The 24547-nt window shown below is 36.1% G+C and overlaps 1 protein-coding gene across 3 annotated transcripts in view; it reads left to right on the top strand.

The window, feature by feature from the left end:
* Positions 1-358: 358 nt before the first annotated feature.
* Positions 359-24547, top strand: part of SLC5A12 (solute carrier family 5 member 12) — a 56355-nt gene continuing 32166 nt past the window's right edge. The window contains exons 1-6 of one of the 3 annotated variants that reach the window (XM_009460119.5): positions 359-463; positions 11680-11745; positions 13021-13072; positions 14994-15061; positions 20407-20561; positions 20683-20823. In XM_009460119.5, the coding sequence (XP_009458394.1) occupies positions 410-463; positions 11680-11745; positions 13021-13072; positions 14994-15061; positions 20407-20561; positions 20683-20823 (536 nt within the window). In that variant the 5' untranslated portion in view covers positions 359-409. Of the gene's footprint in view, positions 464-2321; positions 3007-11679; positions 11746-13020; positions 13073-14993; positions 15062-20406; positions 20562-20682; positions 20824-24547 lie in introns of those variants that run through there. The other 2 variants (XM_508335.9, XM_009460120.5) reach the window with 2 other exon arrangements.

The raw sequence follows: 24547 nt of genomic DNA, 5'->3' as shown, positions 1-24547 counted from the left end.
TGCTGAACTATTTTACATTGCGGAGACTACTAAAGTTAGCAATTACAAATTTAACTTGTTAAGCATGTGAGTAATTGAATAGCAGGACCTTGTTAAGGCCATGTATGAGTAACAGGTGATGGTGTTTATATTCTGACAGGGTCTCAAGCCTTGCACTAAATGAGTCAAATACAAATGGCAGTATTTTGTGCACATGAGAGAGGGTAGAGGCGCTACAGGGATTTCTTCAGGTCGAAGAAGCATATTTTCCCTCCTTCTTCTCGCTATATTAGCATTTCTGATATAGAAATGTGCCTTCTAATTAATGAGGTCATTGAATGTACTGGGTTGTTTTTTTTTTTCACCTGAAAAGTTATGAATTGCTGCTGTGCTTTACAATCTGCATGAACTTTGCATGGAGTGAGTCTTTATGGAATTAAGAAGAGAGTTTGAGGACAACGAATGCTACCAAAGGGAGAAAAGGGTAAATATATAGAAAATAACTGAAAATTAAATTACTGAATTGATGCTGTGCCTTATAATCAACAAAATGTTGAAAGCAAGGAATACTTTCCTAAGAGGCATAAAGGTTTCTTCACATCCCAGGTATTAACCACTCTGCTCCCTACCGCTTCAAAATTCAAGACTAATTGGAGTCATGTAGATAATACTGTTACTACACAAAGTTTAATTAAAACCATCAGTACTCATTAACTCTTTTGTTATAGGTTTCTAGTATGTACTTTTAGAAAGTTATTGATGATAATGTTTTGAACCATTCTTAACCTGACTTATACAAGGGGATTACATGTTTTATAGATTGAATATTAACCATTAGGTAGTGTAAATATTAAACTATAAAGGAGTCAAGTCTCTGAAAGCTAAAAAAGTTCTGATTTTCTGCTGAAATCACAACAAAAACCTCATATATAATTGGAATACTTCATGATACAAATAATTAAAAGCCCAGGTTAAGGTAAATATATTAAAGACCAAGATTTGCAGTAACATTTATCATATCAAATCTCCAAATCTAGCGGAGGAATTTAAACAGAGGACACAGACAGCTCTTGGGAGAGTCTTCATATTTTTATTGGTAACTAAAAGCATACTTTAGCTATCTAATTAAACCTTTCTTGGGTCTAATTCAAATTCATGAAGCAAAGATTTATTCAGTTATCCAGATGTGGAAAGCAAAATTAGAGCGTTTTTTGTTTTATTGTTTGGCTGGAAATGTTTCTGTCTTTGGGTATTACGGATAATTTTAGTTTTCTCCTTTCTAAAAATTATTTTTTTATTTTCTACAATGGCTATAATGTATTGGGTATATGGACTAGAGCTTTGCTTCTGTCTTCAAGGAAATGGTCATTGGAACAGCTGACAGACTCTTGTAGCCGGTTACATAGAGATTCCCTAAAATAGGCAAGATGATGGCTGAGTACAAAGTGAGTACTAGGGAGGCTACGTTCTACAGGAGTTGACGTGGAGAGGCAGAAAAGCTTCACAGAGTAGAGAAAACTAGTACTAGATCTTGTAGAATACACAAGCTTTGTAGAGGTGGGGATGGAGAAGGCCACTGAAGAAGGAGGAGAAGCATGAACAAAATTAGAAATTGCACTGGAGGTACTTTGGAACAATTGACAGAGTCTAAAGAGAGCAGAAACAGGAATTTATAACTGGATTGTTACCTTCCTTCTCTAATTTGTCCTGGTCCTAATTCTAACTTAGCCTGTGGGTACAGTGATAGTAACCTGGTGAAAATAAGAGAAAGACAAGATAAAGTTGAAGGCTATAAATAATTTATTAATTAATGGCAAATTCATTTTTCTAGGTCCTAGAGTAAAGAAAGAAAAACTATGATGTTCCAGAGCACTCTGCTGTAAGCACAGATAATAGCCAATGGGGTACATATTATTACCTTTCATTTTACAGATCAAGACAAAGAGAGTCAGGAAGTTTAAGACTTAAGTCTTTAAAGACCTTGTAAGGTCTTATTATCCCTGTGTTCCAGGTGAAGTTCAGAAATGTTAAATGATTTATGAAATGTTTCATGGCTTTCTCGTGGTTGAGCCAGGACTCGAGCAAAGGTCTCTGAATTCCTAGTCCTTTGCTTCTTTCTCTCCACATCCACTGCCTCAGACAATTGCAGGCACACAGCCTTCACTCTCCCTTCTTCAAGAAGAAGACACTGCTGAGGATTGTGTTTGCATTTTACAGATTCCATCTCACGAATTAAAAATGCTGAGGTGGTAAATTGTTATCAATTCTATGTTTCCCAGTAATGTTTAACCTTAAGTTAAAAAAAATCTAAGAGATAAAACAGCATGTTATCTGGCCAGTCCATTCCACCCCCAGTGGTTATTAATTTCAGAACACATCTGAATTCCTTCTCTGTGGCATATGCTTTAGGAGAGGAGCAGACAGCTCTTAGCTAGGGTCAGATTTCAAATTCTCATCTCTTGGTGCCAATACCAGCACCAGATTCTTCTTTGAAGTCAACTTTTGAGATCTTCACTAAGTACACGTTGGTGTCTGAAGATTCACACGAGTGCCTCTGGTAATCATTTTCTTCAGGGAATCACAGTCTCTCCTCTCAGCAAAGCATCCACTGTACTGAACTTTGCTTTTGGAAACATCTTCTTCCTGAGACCTCATTGAAAGAAACTCTCTGGTGTCATACTTTCCAATATGGAGGTGAAGAACTTTGCAATTTGGGATTATGTTGTATTTGCAGCCCTCTTTTTCATTTCCTCTGGAATTGGGGTGTTCTTTGCCATTAAGGAGAGAAAAAAGGCAACTTCCCGAGAGTTCCTGGTTGGGGGAAGGCAAATGAGCTTTGGCCCTGTCAGCTTGTCTCTGACAGCCAGCTTCATGTCAGCTGTCACGGTCCTGGGGACCCCTTCTGAAGTCTACCGCTTTGGGGCATCCTTCCTAGTCTTCTTCATTGCTTACCTATTTGTCATCCTCTTAACATCAGAGCTCTTTCTCCCTGTGTTCTACAGATCTGGTATCACCAGCACTTATGAGGTAAGATGATTTCTCCATTCTTCTCTATTTTTTTTTTCTCATCCTCTTGATGATAGCACCTGGTAGTTGAAGAACACTCACTGATTTTCAGGATAATTACACATTATGAGAAAGACATTAAAATGTTTTTGTAAAAAGCCTAAGCTTTGGAGAGAGACATGTCTATTTTCCCATCTGTAGAAGGAAAATAATGATGACAATCCCACAGGGCTATTTTAATGATCAAATGAGAACCTCTATGTGAGTACTTAATGTATGGCCTCATTTGTAGGAGGTTTGCAATAAAGAGGGCTGATGTTATTTTTTATTATTGTGAACGTCATCATTCTGAAAAGCAAACAGAACATCTCTCATGAGTATGGCCATTTTCCAGCTACGAAAACTGAGATACAGATAGATGACTTAGTTAAGATTTTTGAATAGTAAAGTGACCTGAGAACCTAATTTTTTCTGTATCTCTACTTAGTGGCCTTTCCGTCAGAGAGTAGAGGGCACTTTAATACAAATTATAATAAGACTAATTTTTAATGAGGAAATGGAAACATTTTTGAAAAGTACAAAACATTTTAACAGGAAGGAACTGCTAAATAATACAAATATGGGAATTATTTAATGTGAGGGAAATGAGGCAGTGGTGTTTTGGCTTTACAACGATTCTCAATGAAGACATCATGTTCAAAATTGAATTTGCATGCTCTATATAGAAATGTGATCAAACATAAGTTTCTATTAATAAGGTGTTTATTTCATTATCCAATATCACTCCTAAAGTCACTGCAGAAGACTGAAAACAGACCTATTTTTTTTTTAAATACGTAAGCTATATGAGTATAAAACATTATTCTAGCCTTCAAAAGCCACTCAGGCAAATGAACACTTTTTAGGAAGTCTTTAAAAGTGTTATTGATTCCATAGTTTTATGTAATATAATTTTTATGACTATTCACTCAGTAAATACTCATTGAGCATCTACTCTTAAGATACTTAAAAAGGCACTCTTCTTTTCTTCCATTTATTTATTTATTTATTTATTTATTTATTTATTTATTTATGAGATGGGGCTTTTGCTATGTTGCCCAGGCCATTCTCAAACTCCTGGGCTCAAGTGATTCTCCTGAATCAACCTCCCAAGTAGCTGGGACTACAGGAGTTTGCCACCACACCCAGCTTGTTCTAGGCATTCTCGTAGCCCTAGGCATAAAGCATTGCACCAAGTTCCTGCTGTCATGGAGCTTACTTCATAGCAGAGAAGGGCAGTCAATAAACATATACTGTGTAAGAAAATCATAATACAAATGTATATGGTATTTAACTATGTGCTAAGTACTTCTCTAAGTTCCTTATGTGTGTTAAGTCTTTTGGCCTTAAAACAATCTTTTTTAGACAGGTACTGTCACCTCCTTTTAACAGACTAGAAAACTGAGGCATATAGAATTAAGTAACTTGCTAAGTGACATAAAGCTAGCAAGTAACAGTTTTTCAAACCAGGCAATCTAACTTTAGATATCATATGCTAAATAACTATGCTGTCCTGTCCTACAAAAACAAATGGAGAAAAAGTAAAGTAAATAGGATGAGATAGAGAGGAGGAATGCTGGTATGAGTAGAGAATGTCCATATTCATAGAGGATGATCATATGAAACTTCAAATCAAATAGGACATCTAAATGGAGACTGGAAGAAAGCAAATAATTGCACCAGACAAGGGAAGTGCATCTCAGGCTGAAGGAGTCACAGATGCAAAGGCCCTAGAAAAGGAGTGTGACTGGCATGTTGAAGGACAGCAAAGAAATCAGTGTGCTTGGAGAGGAGACAGCAAAGGGGACAATGGTAAAAGATAAGATCAAAGAGATGGGAGTGCCCAGTTACATACAGCAGGGGTCTCAGTGGGGCTAGTGCCACACAGAGGGAGCACTTGGGATATTTGTAGGCTATTTGGTTGTCACAATGATTAGGAGTCACTACTGATGTATAGGGAGTTGAGGGCAGAGACATCAGATGTCTTTCAGTGTGTAAAGACACATATACAATGAGTAATTTCACTCTGCACTGCATGATATTTTAATGCCATAATGCTCAAAAACTACTGCACATATTAGTACTACCTTAGTGCACAGTAACTTTACAATAAAAAGTTATACACACACTATAAATTAGCACATTTTCCAGAAATTAAATGAAATAAAAACATTGTCTTAAAATTATTGAACAGTTTACTTACTTTGAACAATCTGTCTATTCCATAGATGCTGCTCAATACATGCTTAGCCGTAACTGGTTTTAGTAAAATGGCTCAGTTACTGCAAAAACAACTAAACCAATTGCAATTATGTAACTGAGGAGATTTGATTCTCTTTTTAAATTAATAAATTAGTGCAAGTATTGAAAATATAAGGACTTCATTGAATTTAATTTACTAAATTGTTTTTAAAATATTTACTATTTTTGCCTCTACATATTTTCAACTTTTTAGCGACCTAATAGTAAGTAATCCAGAGTGTGTAAAGTAGACATAAGGTTATTTTGGGATTACCTCTTGCTTTATAAAAATTGGCATTATGGCATGCAAGTTAAAAGTATGGACTCTAGGCCAGGCGTGGTGGCTCACGTCTGTAATCCCAGCATTTTGGGAGGCTGAGTTGGGTGGATCACCTAAGGTCAGGAGTTCGAGACCAGCCTGGCCAACATGGAGAAACCCCATCTCTACTAAAACACACACACACACACACACACACACAGACACACACACACACACAAAATTAGCTAGGCATGGTGGCGCACATGTAATCCCAGCTACTCGAGAGGCTGAGGCACGAGAATCACTTGAACCTGGGAGGTTGCAGTGAACTGCCGAGATCCACTGCACTCCAACCTGGGCAATAGAGTGAGACTCTGTCTTTAAAAAAATAAAATAAAAAAGAGTATGGACTCTAAACTCTGTTGACTTGGCTTTCAGTGTCAGCTCTGCCACTTGCTAGCTTCATGACCTTGGCGTAAATTACTTAACTTTTATATACCTGGTTTTCACATGTGTAAAATAGTGGTAATAAAAACATCTATCTCAAAGGATGTCTGTGAGGAGTAAATGATGTATTGTATACAAATACGTTTAACAGAGCCTGGCAAATAGTAAATACTATGTAAGAGTGTTGCATTATTATGATCATTGTTGTTGCTATCTTCAAATTTATACCACTTAGTCTGTCTATAGTATCTTCAGTTTCTGTTTCTTTCTTCAGCCTCCATTCTCTGGTAGTTATTGAAAGGTATGCTTTCTAGGGTCTTTTTAAATACGAAAGACTGAAAGAGGTGGAGTCTCTTCATTCACCCCGTGAACTTTGGCCAGTTTTGTGACTTGCTTTGACCAGCAGAATGTAGCTAAAGTGATGTTCTGTGAGCTTGGAGCCTAGGCCTTCTGAGCCTTGTAGCTTCTGCCTTTGTCCTCTTGGAATGCTGCCCTGATGCTGCTATGTAAGGAAGCTGGCATAGCTGATCTAGCTTCAGGAGCAGCAGTGGACACATAGAGAACAGAGACACCCAGCCGACAGCCAATACAAGTTACCAGACCTGTGAGTGAGGCCATGTCAGACCTCTCTCCATTGATCTTCCAAGTTACTGAAGCTACATGAAAGTCCTGATGAAACCAGAGAGATCACCCAGCCTGCCCTCAGAGTTACGAGAAATAATAAATTTTTGGTTTTTGAGCCAATGAGTTTGGAGGCGGGTGTTATATAGCAATAGCCAACTGATTTAAATGCCTCGATATGCAGTGGGATTTCAAGACTAAGATATGCCATCTGTGCTACTTTATCACTACCTTGTCACAAGTCAATGTATAGGGAATTCTTCTCACCCTCAAGTGATAATTTAGGCTTAGCTAGTTTGCAATATCATATATTTTCATTATCTCAATTGTACAGTTTATTATTAGTCTCATAATATTATCTTCACTTTAAAGTTATTTCCTTCCTTCTCTTATCATACACTCATAAATCTAGTTTGCTATTATTTACCTAATTTAATATTGGCTTATAGGCCAATGTTTACCAATTCTCTCATATTTCTTGGACTTCTTGGCTTCTGAACTACTTACTTCTCTTCAATTTCAAATTTTCTTTATGATAATGCCTGGGCTACTATTTCACTGTGTTTTCTTGTACAGTGGTTTCTGAGCATTTATACATTACATACTTTTTTTAGGTAAATGCTTTCCTTTTAGTTCTCCTTCAAATAACAGTGGTGGTATTGTTAGTAATTATATTTATATTTTGAGAAATTCAATGTTTATCTATAAGATATTATTGAATACTATTTCAGCAGAGTAAATGGTGCTATATAATATTTGTTGTAAAAGAGATATTTAGGGTCTGAACCAACGTTATGGGGCCTTTTAGGTCATCATAGGGATTAGCTTTTACTCTAGAAATGATGGGTCATTACAGTGTTTGGGAAGGGAAGTGACATGATGGGATTTGTATGTTAAGAGGATTACTCTAGCTAGATATTAAGAATAATTTTAGGGCTTTTACTGCTGAAGCGGGGAGGTAATTGGGAGTGTACTTACATAATCTGAGCAAGAGATGATAGTAATAGGGTTGTAAGAGAGGATGAATGCAAGTAAATATGTTTTGAAAGTGGGGGGCAAGCACCCAGATTTCTTTTATGGATTGGATGTGGGGAGGGAGAGAGAGGAGTAAAGGCTGGCTCTATGTTATTTGGGCTCGAACCAACCTGAAAAGTAGAGTTGGTATTTCCTGAGATGGAAAAGAGTATGGCTGGATCAAGTTTGGGGTTCTGAAAATAATCCATCATAATGTTGGTAAATGTCACCTCAGGTATTTTTACAAGCAGGCATGAAGCATGCAATTTCTCTGTTGCATTTTTACTTTTGACAATAGGAATAGCTTATATATATACCAAAGGTGACCACTGAATGAATGAGTGAATACACTGAAAGGAAAAGTGGATAAATTCTTTCAGATATAGAATTATGCAGTTGCAACAGTCTTTCTTCTTTCACAGACGAGAATCCTGAAGCACAGATCACAGAGTGAGATGCCAGCAAATCTCAAACTGGAATTCAAGGAGCCTGATTTCTGATCAGGTCTTTGTTCATATAGCTTTTCTCTAGTACTGTCTTTGTAATTTTACTGGGTTGAGTGGAACTTAACTGAAATGGGAAAACCATTGATTTTTTTCAAGATCCCCATAGCAATATCCTTGTGGCTTTACTGTTTTTCAGGATTCGTTGCCCCTTATGTTTTCCAGACTTCCTTGTGCCACCCAGTACCAAAGCTAATGCTACATATTTTTGGTTTTTGTTACACCTCCCCACTTCTAGTGCCAATCTTTGTATTCATGGTTATCTATTGCTATGTAGCATACTACTCCAAAATAAATGTCTCAAAATAACAATTTTAGTTTTTCACAATTCTGCAGATTAGCAATTTTGCCTGGCTCAGATGGGCCCCATAAAATTGTGCTGGTCTCACTTGGGACCATCTATGTGACTTCCATAAGGTAGCTAGTTGGCTAGCAGCTTGCTGGCCTAGGGGAATGCAAATGAGACAGCTTGTCCTTGTTACCTTTAGTCTCATCCTCCTGTAGGCTATCCTGAGTTCTTTATGTGATAGAAAAGAGTTCCTCTCAGAAAGAGAACACACCTCATTACAGAAGCATTTTCAAAATTTGTACTTGCAATATATTTACTAGAAATGTCTCTGTCTTAAGTTGCATTCTACTAGAAGCAGATCCTGAAACAAGGATTCGAATGCAAGTTGATTTGGGGGAAGTGATTCTAGTAAGCAGTGATAGACAAGTGGCAACGTGAGACAGAAGAAAAAGATGCCAATAAAAAATGTAATTTTGAGCAGGTTACCACTGTGAACAACTGGGGTTCAATCCAACTGGGGATCTCTAAGAGACAATATAAAGTGCGTCTCAGGGTTGTCCTCACTGAAAGGCAAAAAGCCAGGGTATTTTGTTCCAACCCCATTTAGTAATTGGCTGAGTGCCGATGATAACACCCTCAAGCCTTTCTGATCTGCCCTATGGCCCTGTGCAAAGGCTCAGAACACTCTCAAGCAGATAATCTCAGGCACATTTAGATGCCATCAACATGTACTGGAACAGGGAATGCCAATAAACTATGGCTGTTGCACCCTCAGAGACCACAGCAGTCATTAAATCCTACTATAGCCCTAGCTCTGTACTTGGCATTATCATACTTCCCACCATCTGATCCATACAACATCCACTTTCAGAAGAGAAAATCATGGCTTAGTGGCAGAAAATAGTCTTCCCAAGGGCACAAGATGTGAACCCAAGGTGTCTTCACCACAGACATTTCACAGTGTTTTCTACCTTATGATATTTGTGACTGCTGACTCCTCACTGACTTCCCTTCCTCTGTAATATTTTCCTTATGTCTGATGCCCTCATTCACATATTCACCGGACTATACATTCTGGCTCACAGAATGTATCATCTGAAGAGAGGGCCTGAAAATAAGGTGGTTTTCTACCTCAGGTTTGGGAGAATCTGGCAGGATAAATTGAGAATGTGAGTTAGTATAAAATGGAGTCACAGTTCTGCCAAGAGAAGTCCTTTGTTTCAAAGAAGGGCCAATTGTAAGCCATGAAACATTTATCTAATGTTTCTAGGGAAAGGATAAATTGATTGTCAATCCTTGATTTAATCAAAATGATTTTTTTAAATTCAGAAAAGAAAGAACTACTATCAAGTAGAAACTACTAGCAAGAAATTTAATCCTCAAGCCAATTGATACTTTAAAATTTTATGGTGTTTATTCAATACATGTTTATTATATACTGAAAGACATATATTAATGTCTTCTAGAATACTTACTGAGAAAAATTTTTCCTAATCTCCAAAACAGTAAATGAGATTCTACTATTTAGGAAGTTCACAGCTACTTTTAGCTCTTGTAGTACCTATCACAATTGCAACTTTACTTTCATTAATATAAATATTTGTTAATGGTCACTTCATCTAATCTGTAAGATCCTCTATGGTATGGACTATATCATATTTGCTTATCATTTTGTGTCAGAATGCAATATGTAAAGCAGGTAACAAACATTTGTTGAATGAATGAATGTGTAAATGATAAAGATAAAAATGAATAAAATAGAACAGTACTTGTATATTAGGAATAGTAAATATGGTAGGCTGAAAACAGCATACCTTCCCCAGTATATATCCAGGTGTAATCCCTGAGAGCTGTAAATATTACTTTACATGTTTTTTTTGTTCGTTTTAAAGGGGATTACTGCAAATGTGTTTAAAGGATTTTGAGGTGAGAAAATTGTCTTGGATTATCCAGAGAGGCTCTATATAAATGCAATCAATCACATATATCCTTATATGAGGGAGGTAGTGGGAAATTTGACAGGCAAAAGAAAAGGCAATGTAACTGTAAAGGCAGAAATTGGAGTGATGGAACCAGAAGCTAAGGACTGCCAGCAGCCACTAACAGCAGGAAGGCAGGAAGCTGACTTTTCCTTAGAGCCTCGTGTAGGAGTCTCCTGCTCACACCTTGATTTTGACCCAGTGAAATTGATTTTTAACTTTTGGTTTTCAGTACTGAGAGGTAATAAATTTCTGTTGTTTAAAGACAACAAATTGGTGGCAATTAATTTATACAGTATTAATAACAAACTAATACAGAGAGATAATCAAATTCAACACCAAAATATAAGATAGCAACTGATAACCATGAAAAAGTCTTAATATTAGTGCCATATGAGCTCAGAGGATGAAATATGAGCAGAGCCAGGAATAGCAATTGGGCTGATGCTTTCATCAATGATCTAAGCCTTGAATTTCTCATCTGTGAAAGAAGAAAGACTATTTCAACTGCATAATTCTATATCTGAAAGAATGTATTTACTTTTCCTTCCATCTATTGACAGATGACTAAGACTTTGTGAAATTTGGGGAGAGGGGCTCTTATATTGAGAGTTCTGCCTAAATGAAGGAAAGGTCTGAAAAAGCACAAAACATGTTAGCTGAATGATAAACAATAATTGCATGTGGAGAATAAATTATGTGAAGGTTAGTGATATAAGAAAGGGAGGGCGTGGGTCCGACAATGGAAGGTTTGGAATATCAAGCTTGGGATATGCACTTTGTATGTCAATGATAGAGAATTGTTGAAGAATTTGAGAAAAAGAGCAGCATGATCAGATCTCTGCTTTAAAAGAATTGATATGGGAGATATGTGGTTGATAGGATGAGTGGGCACAGATGGTATTAGGGAGATCAATTGGAGTGCCACAACAGCAATCCAGAAAAGAGAAAATAAAGGATTGAACTAAATTTGGAGCAGCAAAGATATAAAAGGAAACAATGGCTTCAGTGAGTCCACTAGGAAGACTTTTGGGCAGAAAGTCAATAGAGTTGAATTTTTATTGAAACAACCCACTTCTCTTCTCTGATCATCATGAGAAACACGAACAGAAATTGATTTTTAATAGATCTTTGACTTTGAACAATCCATGCTTTTTTATTCCTGTTGCTTCTAAGGATACATATCATAAAATCAGATTACAAGTCCAGAGCACAACAGAGGATATACCAAGATAAAAAGGACTTTCTTAGCAGTTCTTATCTAAACCTCACTGACTCTGCATGTCTTTCTGTTTCCTTTAGTACTTACAACTACGATTCAATAAACCAGTTCGCTATGCTGCCACAGTCATCTACATTGTACAGACGGTAAGTGGTCATGGCTGCTGCAGATGTGGAAACTGTGAGGTTACTAGATATAGGTTTGTTTATTTTGGGGGCAATAAACTCAGCTAAAGGACACTTAATACTAAGAAGACGCTACTTTCTTCCAAAGATAGCACTTTTAATATGTACTAAAAATAACAAACAAATGTATATTGCAAGCCACAAAGGGAAAAAAAGCCGTTTGTGTGTGTGTATAAGCCACCCACATTTTCTTAACACGTATTTTACTGCTGTTTAACCTGCACAAGTTGCTCTAGATTTGATATGAAATGGTCTGATAACTAGGTTTTGCTTTTTTTGTTTTTGTTTTTGTTTTTACTTGTTTGTTTTTAACCACTAACTGAGTTGAAGCAGAAATACCTATTTTGCAGAAAGTCATTTTAAGACAATATTCCCAGCTAATACTCCTACTTCCCTCTCTTTCTTATGAACTCCTTTTCCACACCCCCAGCTTTGGGATGTCTTCATGCTGCTCCAGATTTGCCCATGGCACGGCATTGATATACTTCCTACTACTCACCAAGTACTTTCTCCTAGAAGATAAGCTTCTTCCCTCTTCTTAATCAAAACTCCCACACACTGACTGAAGAATTTAGGCAAGAAAATGGAGGAAAACCATGCTCCTTTACCTGCCCATAGATATTTGCCTTTTAAAACCCTAACATGAATCTCTACATGGTGAAATTCCGAATAGAAACTGGAGAAACTGGACCTATTTCCAGCAGGGTAGTGGTTGCACTTCTGGGAATTAGAAGACATATTCATTATGGAGATCACCCATGTTGTTAGTCTTCCCAGCACAGTACTTTTTCCTCGCAGATTCTTTCTATCTCACCTCTAAATTCCATATTTCAGCAAACTGCTAAAATATGCTTCTGTTGCTTAGTAAAGCTCCTCATGAAGTCGGTAGAGAGTTCACTGTGATGCGTGCATCAGGAAAATGGATAGAAGGAAGATGAATCAAAACTTAATTAAGTCTATTTTTGTATCCCTTAGAGATATACAAAATATAACCATAATATCTCAAAATTAGTAGCAATTTTGAAAATCCAACTCTCTTCCTCCATCTAATGATTACATCCCCTCTACAGACTACTGATAGTGGTGAGCAACTTCAAAATTAGAGTCGACAGGAATGCAATGTTTGATGAACAAGTTGAAGAGAATACAAGTCTAACGTCAATAAAGAACTTTCTAGGCAGTTTTCCTTTCTATGTGCCTTTCTCACTGCCAACCTGATTCTTGTTTCTCTACCAGATTCTCTACACAGGAGTGGTGGTGTATGCTCCTGCCCTGGCACTCAATCAAGGTGAGTTATCAGCATTCTCTTGGCATATTTTACCATTTTTATGCCTAAATTCTCACCTTGCAGAATTAGAAATAAAATACTTTGTTGGGGAGATATTCTTCTGGTTAGGGGATTCTGAATTACTATTAGAAGTCATTACATAAAGCTCTAAATATTGATTAAACATTGAAAATAATGCAAACAGTTACTTGGTTTTGACTCATATACTTCTAGATACCAATTTTGATTGCTTTTGTTTGTTTGGGATTTGGTTTTTGTTTTTAAATCATTGGAATTATGGCAGTTTTGGTATGGTATATGTTGCTAAGTATGGTCATCTATAACATAGGGACTTCAGTAATCTCATGAAGTAGATAATCTCAGTATAAAAGTTGCTTGTAATAGTTACACTAAAATTTATAGTCTATTCTTTCAAAATAATAGAATCCTAAAAACAAAAAGGAAAGAAAAAAAAGTCAAAGTAAACTTCACAATGACACCTGCCGTATCGAACGTCCTCAATATTCCATTTAATTCGGCTATGTGCTTATACTGAGAAATATTAACCTCAGAGGCAGTGAGGTTTAGATAAGAGCTGCCAAGAAAGTCCTTTTTATTTTGATATTCCTCTGAGTTTTGTGCTTTGGACTTGTAATCTGATTTTATGATATACATTCTTAGAAGCAACAGGAATAAAAAAGCATGGATTGTTAAAAGTCAAAGATCACTGGTAATTAGAGAAATGCAAATCAAAACCACAATGAGATACCATCTCATGCCAATTAGAATGGCGGTCATTAAAAAGGCAGGAAACAACAGATGCTGGAGAGGATGTGGAGAAATAGGAACGCTTTTACACTGTTGGTGAGAGTGTAAATTAGTTCAACCATTATGGAAGACTGTGGCGATTCCTCAAGGATCTAGAACCCAGCATCCCATTACTGGGTATGCACCCAAAGGATTATAGTCATTCTGTTATAAAGACACATGCACACATATGTTTATTGCAGCAGTATTCACAATAGCAAAGACTTGGAACCAACCCAAATGCCCATCAATGATAGACTGGATAAAGAAAATGTGGCACATATACACCATGGATACTATGCAGCCATAAAAATGATGAGTTCATGTCCTTTGTAGGGACGTGGATGAAGCTGGAAACCATCATTCTCAGCAAACTATCACAAGGAAAGAAAACCAAACACCACATGTTCTCACTCATAAGTGAGAGTTGAACAAAGAGAACACATGGACACAGGGAGGGGAACAGCACACACTGGAGGCCTGTTGGTGGGTAGGGGGCTAGGGGAGGGATAGCCTTAGGAGAAATACCTAATGTAGATGACGGGTTGATGGGTGTAGCAAACCACCATGGCAGGTGTATACCTATATATGCTAGGTACATTCAATAAAAGGATTGTTTTCCTAGAAAAAAAGTCAAAGATCTATTAAAACTCAATTTTTGTTCATGTTTCTCATGATGGTCAGAGAAGAGAAGTGGGTTGTTTGAATAAAAATTCAAGTCTACTGACTTTCTGCCCAAGAGTCTTCCTAGTGGAACCTCTAAGGCCATTATTTCCTTTTATATCCCTGCTCATGGATGATGTTTAGGTGATTTCAGAGTACTCAGACTAACTTTGTTGAGAAAAACAGAAACTCAAAAACAAAACATTTGGATCAAAGATTGGAAGCTACAAGATCTTAGGAGGAACAATTTGACTTAACATTACATGAAATGTATGGACTAGCTAGAAGTATAAAAATATAATAAAAATAATCTTTCTCGAAGGTGAGAAAATTTAATGAGGGAAAACTCTAATTTGATTTTATTTTTGCCTACAAAGAACACTGATAAAATATTGTGTCTTTTTCCTCATAAAACTTGCTCTTTTAATTTTTTGAAGGAAACTTCTTTTAATATTTTTTTCTTCTTTCCTAGTGACTGGGTTTGATCTCTGGGGCTCTGTGTTTGCAACAGGAATTGTTTGCACATTCTACTGTACCCTGGTATGTATCTAGCTGTGAAGAAGTATTTAACACTACCTCCTAATATGGGATAAGGGCAAATCTCCAGCAATAGGCATCTAATTATAGCAGAATTCGTTATTCCAAAATTAAGCAGAAGTATGTCGGCTTATCTGTCACAGTTTCCTGAGGAAGGTGCTGTTGTTTAACATTCTTTTCATTACCAACCTTTAGGAGAATTTAATCTCTGCACTCATTCAAGAAAATCATGCCTAATAAGAAAAAAATCTAATGAAAAAGTCTTCTTGATTAGAGAATAGGTGACCCTATGCTACTTCTGAGAAAAATAGTTTATTCATTCACGGCCCTCATAAACCACAGATGGCACTTATACTTTACACTTTATACTTCACTGTCTACTGGTTGAGAAATAAAAAAATGTACATACAAGTGAGCAATGATGGCTGCTATTTTATAAACTTGAGGATTTCACAGCTTGTTTTTGTCTTGTATTTCTGGGTAAGCCTGGATTACATTTACCACTTGGCTTTACACATGCTCTGTTTTTAATTAAGGAGCCTGAGTTTTATTGACAGCATGTTTATGTAATTAATGCAATTATATATAGTTTAGTTAAACATTCATTGAGCACCTATTGTTTGCCCATTCCCTGCAACTATAATCTTTATTCTTCTGAGTCATTGTACCATGTACAACCTATAATTAACCAGTTAAGCATATGGTAGTGGTTCCCAGACAGTTGAATTATCTTTCCTTCACTATAGATAAAAATCAAAAATTAATATATTTTCATATAGCAGATGATTCATGTATTTTGGTGTTATGTGCATATCACCTACTCTTTGTAACATCTATTCCAATTATATACAATTTTAAAATAGCCTGATCTTTTTCATACTTGCAAATCCCATTATTTCTTTGCACTTAGTTTTGTCTTCATTTTTAAAAATTACATTCTCATTACCATGATTCTATTCCAGACACTCAACTCTTCCCACCTATGCTAAAAGAATAGGCTCTTGCTCCTCTTACCTCTGACCTCATATAATAGATTAGTTGCTCTGAGGTACCTGTCCAGAGAAGATCAGCTAGATGCTGGATATAACAATTTTTAATGCATTGCTTGCCTTGAAAAAGGTATCATAGCTCCCTAAGTAAGTGTTCTCCCCCAAAAACAAAGTAACAAAATAACATAAAGCAATTTGAAATATATTAATTATCAGGGCTGATATTTGGAAGGAGTGTTGTGGGTAGGCAGGATGCATGAGGCTGACTTGAAGGCAGGTGGTGATAACAGTACTACTACTATTAAGGTATTGAAATTTGGGTCAGTGAAAATGTAGGGAAACTGAGCTTGGGACTATAACATTAAGCTAGAATCCTTGGGGGGAGCTGGCATGGTTTTACTCCAGTGATGCACTTCAGGTTTTGCAAGGAAAAAGTGCAAATCCTCTCTGGAGGAATAATCCAACTGAAGACTATAAGATATTTACACACAGATAAAGATCTAACAATAACTTTAACAAAATATCATAAAAAATACAAAATAGCAATTTACTGTGAGTGAGGATCAGCAAAGCAACAAACAAGATTTAGCCTCTCAAGAACAAAATATTTTGGTATTAAAAGATACTGAATAAGAGAATAGATATGCATAAACAACTGAAATAAATAAAGAATGTAATTTCAAAGATGAGTAAGCATCAGGAATAACTGACCACACAATATAATGATTATGATAAAGAGAAAATATATTTGAAGAGACAATGAATATGATGGAAACTCTATCCAAAGAAATAACCTAAAGAATAACAGAGAGACAAGAAGATGAAAAAAGTGAAATAGAAATGGAGACATATGGTGGACAAAATAAGAAGGTCTAATTCATGTCCAATTGAAGTCTCAGAGGAGAGTATAAATAGAATGGAGGTGAGGTAGTGTTTCAAAAAATTATGGATTGTAATTTTTCAGATATGATAAAATATAAGTATATATAGATTTAGAAAGTGTAACCTTAAAGCAGAAAGAAAAAGAATACGTTTATATCTGGATACATTAGTGAAACTGTAGAACAGCAAATACAAATGGAGGACCTGAAAAAGAGCCAGAGGAAGGAGAAAGAGATACTTAAAGAGGGACACTTAGCAACAACAATGGAAACCAGAAACAGTGGGATAATACATTCAAAGCATTGAGGAAAAAGTATTCCAGACCCAGTCATAATTGTGTTTTTGACAAAACTATCTTTCAGGAGTTGAGTGTCAGGAACCAAAGAGAATTTAGCACTTACAGATCTTCCCTAAAGAAAAATCTAGAGGAGATACTGTGGGAGAAAGGGAAAACATTAAAATATGACAGTTTTAAACAGAATAATTGATAAGAAAATAAAATAGTAAACATTTAATGAGTCTAGTTAAACTATTTTTGGTACGAAATGATAACCATTATTTTATAATTTATATATTATTAAATGTTTTATATTATTGTACAATTTAAAATATAAAATATATCAATAATTATAATTATAATTATATGCCATTTTGAAATTTAGAAAAAAGAATTACCCCCAAACTGTATAAAAATAGAATGTAAATCAGGAAGAGAGTACTCAGACTTAAATGTTTCATCATCCTTGAATTTCTGAGGATTACGGCATTGCTTAAATATTTACTCTACATTTAAAATGCATGGCAAAATTTCAAGGGGACCCATTTCAATAAAATAGTCAAAGTTAAGAAAAATGGAGTTTGAAAAAGCAACCCTCAATTCATCAAAGCAAAAGAAGAAAAGAGAAAAACAAGCATAGCAAAAGTAGGACAAATAGAAACCAAAAAACATGACATCAGAAACATCCAGATATTTTTATAATCACAATAAACTAAAATAAACTACCTTCTAACTGGTTTTGTGCTTCCAGCCTCTTCTTGCTCCCACACCCTGCATACCTCTGTCAGATTAATCTTCTTAAAATATTCATTTCTTCATGCAACTTTACTGATCTAATTCTCTTGTTACTTCCTATTGTTCACAAGATAAATTATAAGCTCCTTAGCCTGGTGTTAAAAATCTTTCATTCTATGAATCCAATCTACCCATATAATCTCTGTACCACACCTCTGTTCTTCTCTCTCGTCAAATTAGAGGCTTCACCTTTGCTCATATTGCCGTCTCTTTACTCTGCTAAGCCTGTGGATGTATAAAATATTTAAAATAACCAGTGAAAGAGAAAAGAGAAAGTGTTTGTTGCCATCCAGGGTTCTGTAGTTTAGTAGGGCAAACATTAGACCCCAAACAAGGCAGTTTGATTAAATATGCGGGTGACACGCAAGGTACCCTCAGTATTAAAGAAGGTAAGTGTGTGTGTGTGTGTGTGTGTGTGTATGTGTGTATGACAGAGAAAAGAGGTGAGGACTCGCTGTATGAAGGAGTCAGACAAGTCTTCATGGTGGCTATAATCTGCCTTTTGATTAATATCTGATAAAGTGATTTGTTCTCTTGCCTTATGCCAAGTTTATGCAGATTTCTGCACAACCAATGCCAAGTATCCTCTGAAAACAGAGGCCTTTGACATTTTGTCTTCATAGCACTAAAATCTTACATTGAGATTTGGGTTTTGAAGGCTTAATGGATTTAAGAAAATTAAGCTAATGCTACATAGGAGGTAACAGGTAAGAAATTTATTATTCCTCAAACCATGTGTGAACAAAATATATAAATACAGTGCCTTTGGCAGGTATTTTAATGTCTATTTTTAAAATTGAATTTCAATTTTAATTACAAAGGAAGTGATGGGGCAACCCCAATGTCTTCTTTCATCTCAAGATGAAGATGAAGCCTGTCATCTTTTCACTAAAGTTCTTGACACTCTGGAGGAGTAACCAGAGATGATAATTCTGTTTTTCAATGTTAAAAATACCACGTCATTTCATTTTCATAGGGCTCATTCATTTCCCAAGCACTTATTGATATATCACTTCATTTCATCTTTCCCCACTTGCTCATCCCACATAGATCGTCATCCTAAGGGCTTCTATACCTGTAATACTACAACAGCCTCTCTTTTTCCTTCCTTCTTCTTGCCCAAATATTCCCAACTGTAATTCTACACTAGAGTCAACTGGGGAGCTTTCAAAAGACGCTGAGGACCAGGCCCCAATCCAGACCTTAATTAATTCACAACCCTTGGGGATAGGGCTTAAATGTTATTTAATTATTTATTTTTCCTTTTACATTCCTCAAGTGACTCTAAAGGGGAGCTGGGTTTCATAACCACTGCTCTAACCTCTTGCTTAATCATTGTATCCTAAATTTTACTATTAGATTCATCCTCCTGGAACTCTGTTCCACTTACCTCACCATTTGACCATTCTGTAGCTCTTAAAACTCATTCCTCTATGAATGTCTGGAATATACTCTTCCTTCCTAGTTCTTTGTTTGATATTCTACCATCTCAGTTTCCCAAAATATATTCCCTGTCACTAATTTTGCAAAGAGCGTTTCTAGTTGTGCAAGCCAGATCCTATTTGTTAGTTTTCATTCCCTTACTTCTTTACCACCTGTATTCAATGAATCCTAAGTTATGTTGATTTTACCTCCAAAACAGTCCATCCACTTCTTTTCATCTCTACCTTACCTCTATCTGTCAATCATATTGGGCATGGACTGCTGAAATAAAATGAGATGGTCTCTCAACTCCTTTTCTTTTCCTGCAGTTGATTCTCCACACAATCACCAATGAAACTGCTGTGAAACAAAATCTCTCATCATATAACTCTTGCTAATGCTTCCTTATTGCTCTTGAGAAAACATTTAAGTGTCCTCATCAAAGTCTGTGTGGTCAGGCCTCTAGCAAATTCACCCACAGAGCAAATTCCTCTTTGGGTGTTTCACACCTTTGACCAACATCTTCCAGCTTTCTTGTATTTCCTCAGGGAGTTGTGCTTCTTCACACATGCTGGTTCCCTCTTCTGTTTGTCCTCTGTAGTTGGTAAATTCCTACTCATTCTTCAGAAATTAGCTTGAACATCATTTCCTCAAGACCAGGTCAGGGCTCCCTGTTTTATGCTCCTATAGTAACCTGTCTTTCTTAATTGCGCTTTCCACATTTTTAAGTAAATCACTATCTTGTTGTCTAACATCTGCTTCTCCCATTAGGTTATAAACTTTATAAAGTTAAGGAAGGGGTATGTCTCTTTCACTTTCCATTTTGTTCTCATGCTTAACATGGTACTTGGCACATAAAAGATCCTCAGTTGCTGATGCTGAATAAACAAAAGAATGCATGCATGCATTAGCAGAGAGGCTTTGCAGAGCCAGAAGAGTCACAGGGTTTGTTTTCAAGGACTCAAACATTCTCTCTATTTCAGGGAGGATTAAAAGCAGTGGTGTGGACAGATGCATTTCAGATGGTTGTCATGATTGTGGGCTTCTTAACGGTTCTCATTCAAGGATCAACTCATGCTGGGGGATTCCACAATGTATTAGAGCAATCAACAAATGGATCTCGACTACATATATTTGAGTATGTCCAATGCAACTTTTTCATACTTTACAAAGACTTAGCTACATGACCTTATCACCTAAAATAATATCTTGGGCATCAAAGGAATATCTTTGTTCACTCATTTCTCTCTGTCTCATAGCTTCGATGTAGATCCTCTCAGGCGACACACTTTTTGGACTATCACAGTGGGAGGAACTTTTACTTGGCTCGGAATCTATGGGGTCAATCAATCAACTATTCAGCGATGCATCTCTTGCAAAACAGAAAAGCATGCTAAGCTGTAAGTTCTCAGTCAAGAAAAATTTTAATGTTTTATCTTACCTTATTTGGTACTTATTGTATATTTATACTTCCTCTTGGGGTGTGTGTGTGTGTGTGTGTGTGTGTGTGTGTATGTGTAAGAGAGATGCAGAGAGACTCACTTAACTCTTTCAACTTTTTGAGCCCAGCATTACTACTGTCATCTCAGCAGGAAGTGGCAGAGCTGGGGTGTGAACTGAAGTCGGTTTGTCTTTTCTCTCAATTATTTGCTGCCTCCATTTATTGAGAAATTACTAGATTAAATTAGGTACTGTGGGTGGCAATGCAAAGGTAAATAGCTCACATTTCTTCCTCACTTGATTTAGCATGTGGTCTCTTCAACTATTATTTTTCTTTTCGGGGTTAAAAGGTAAACTGAGGCACAATTAAATTTTTAAAGAGTTTATTTGAGTGAACAGTGATTTATGAATTAGGCAGTTACCAAATAGAAGTAGCTCAAGGCCTCCACTGAGGGAACACAAGGGGAAAAATTATAGGTTAAACATGGAAGCAAAGCAAAGAAAATATTTGATTGGTTACAGCTGTACAGTTGTCTTACTTGGTCTATCCGATTGGGAATTTCTTAGTTAGATATCTCTAAGTTAGTTGGTGGTTTCTGAGTAGTTAGCATTAAGTTTCATTTTTTTTCTTTGATATAGGCATTTACCAGAAATAGCCCAAGTTAAGCTTCATTTATATTTGCAAAGGTTAAGCTCACTTAACAGATGTTTGTACTCTTAAAGTTTCCAAGGAGAGGTTAAAAAAATAAGAAAACAGAGGGTAATGTAGCAAGCCACAGTGGAACTCAGCTGCTCTGACTCTTTCCTGGTCTGCTTGTTCTGAAGGATACAAGCAGAGGCACAAGCCTCATGCATTTTCCAAGCCCTGCAAGCCACCCCATGCTCCAAAATAGAGACCAAAGTTATATACACTTTCACAAAACTGGCAGAAATAAGCCAGAACTGCATCCAAAATGATTCTTCATCTTCAGTGCTGCTTCCCAAGGTTTCAACCTCCCCAGCCTAACCAGGATACTCTAAACTTTTCTTGGAGAAACAGTCACTATGAATATTTCCCCAGGTGATTTTAAAATGCTTTCAATGCACAGTTTCTTATTTCACTAAATAAAATACAAAATTGCCTGGAAACGATTCAACCATTTTGTAAGTTGAATTCCAAAAGGAGAACTGTAATGTTCTTCTTATATATTTCATAGCTCTCAGAATAAGGAAATAAAAGCATTATCTGGCGTTCCATCAATTCACTGGTAATATATTCAAATCTTATTACAATAAATAATATTGTAACAAACCCTCCACACATGTGGTCATCTCTTTATCCAATAGCTGTGTTATTGAAAATGCATGTGACTTTGATCTGAAAAATTCATTTAAAATTCTGCTCTAAAACAGATCATAGTTGGCTGTACCTGTAAAGAGAAGAATCCTTTGGTAAAATAAATAATAATTCTTTGTTATATCTAGTTTTTAAAAATATTATGAGTTTATATTATTTTCTTTTGTGAATATGCCTAATTTCTCTATGTTAATACCTGAAAGTTAGGAAATGTGTCTTTTTAATCATTTTTCCCCGCAAGACCAAGAACAATGCTTTGTGCTTACTAAACGTTTATCGCTTATTAAACAAAGTAATGCCTCGAGAAGGCCATGCTTGTGTGTATGTATATACACAGGGACACACACAAGTATGGATGGGCATATATATATGTGAGTGTGTATGTGTACACACTCATGTACATATATATAATATATATGTAAATGAAACTTAAGGCTAACTAATCAGAAGCCACCAATGAACTTATTGTTATCTAGTTAGGAAATTTCCAATAAGAAAGACCAAGTAATAAAATTATATAGCTGTAGTCAATCAATATGTGTACACACATACACACACATTTCTGTATATAAATCTTAAAACTTCGTTTAGTAAAGTAGTTTAATTCAAGAAAAATGAATACAATCCCATTCCTATAGTTGCCTGGAACTTGGAATTTGTTGTACTAGTATTTAGTGAGTATGAAAGCTGTCAGAAAAGGAGGCATACTCATGAAGACAGAAATGTACATAATTTCCTAACAAATGTACATAATTTTCTAACATTCAGGACTTCCATTCCTGGTTCCACTCATGCCAACTCCCATGAAGGGATTAGGACTGTGATAGTAATTTTGTGAGAACAATGAAAGATGAAACATAAAAATTCTCTTTAGAAAAGGGTTCCCTGAGAGAATCTAAGGTGATAGGGTTAATAAAATTCAGGAGAGAGAAATCAGTTCAGATGTTTGGTATAGTTGCAGTGCACAGAGCTGGAGGGGAGATTGCTGTGGTGAGAAAATGGTGAGGGGGGAGGTCCCATCTGTCACACAGCTGGAGCCTTGAGGGCACTCAGGGGCATCTGGAAGCCACTCAGAGCCAGCTGCTGACTGACTGTCACTTAGGAGGCTCTGCAGATGTTGATGAGATGTTCTGCTTTTGTTCCATTATCTGAGAGCTTAATGTAATTAAGACATTCCATGGGGCTTAGAAAAATCTCTGGTACTTGAGGAAAATAAATCCTGCAAAATAGGTAAGTAAAAATAGATCCATAAAGTTCACACTAAAAGTGGGCATGGGTTAGAATCAGGAGTGGCTCATATACATGCATTTGGTTTCATGACCAGAAATGTGATTAGTCACCAAAGACAACTTAATCTAAAGCCAAATCTTCCTTGCACCTAGAAATAGTATCACTTACTGAGACACTTACATGTGCTTCCTGGAAGCTAACTGTGTTTCTAATCCCTTGTTTATCTTTCAGGTCTGCTGGTAGCAAATGGTGCTATGAGGGTAGAAGGAGTTGACGCAGGGTATCACGTCCCATCTCCCAGTTATGATGAGCACATCTACACACAGTTGCATTTCCATTTCCATTTCCTTAGTTTATTTTCCCCATATCTCTATCAGATCTAAAATTATCTGATTTATTTATTTATTTATTTATTTTCAGTGTTCATTACCTGCTTCTAATCCCAAAATGTAATCTCCATGAGGTTGTCTTCTGCATTGCTTCCTGCTATAGCCACAATACCTAGAACAGGGCCTGGTACAGAGAGTTGCCCAATAAATACTTTCTGAATGGATCAATGAAAAAGCCTATTTTACAAACAGAAGAATTAGCCCTGTATAGAACCCAAGTCCATTTTAAATGAGAAACGAATTCAAAATACAACGACTTTAATATTCTATTTCCACTGCTTTCTCATTTCACATAGTTGACTGATGAACTTATAAGATTGTTGTGGATAATGTATGACTGTCCTCTGTATGGCTATATAACCTCCACATATTTTTACAGAGTATAACTCATTAAATCCTCATAATCCTATAATAAAAAGTAAGGCAGTTATGTTACATTCTTTTTACAGATGATATAACTGACTCAGAGTGTTATGTGATTTGTCTAAAGTCACACAGTTGTTAAGGATAAAGACTTTTAACTCCAGGTCCAATGGTATATTTTAAAAAGAAACAGTGTAAAAAATGCAATTATGTAGTAATGAATTTCTACCATTAATTTCTTCAATCATTTCATTATTTCTTACCAAAAAAATAATTTTATATTTGCTATATGCTGGAACTGTTCAGTGCTCTGGGAACACAAAACAATAATACATGAATAAATATAGAATTTCAGATCATAAATAC

Source organism: Pan troglodytes, chromosome 9 (assembly GCF_028858775.2).
Source record: "Pan troglodytes isolate AG18354 chromosome 9, NHGRI_mPanTro3-v2.0_pri, whole genome shotgun sequence".
NCBI lineage: Eukaryota > Metazoa > Chordata > Mammalia > Primates > Hominidae > Pan > Pan troglodytes.
This window is presented reverse-complemented; position numbering and strand designations above follow the sequence as displayed.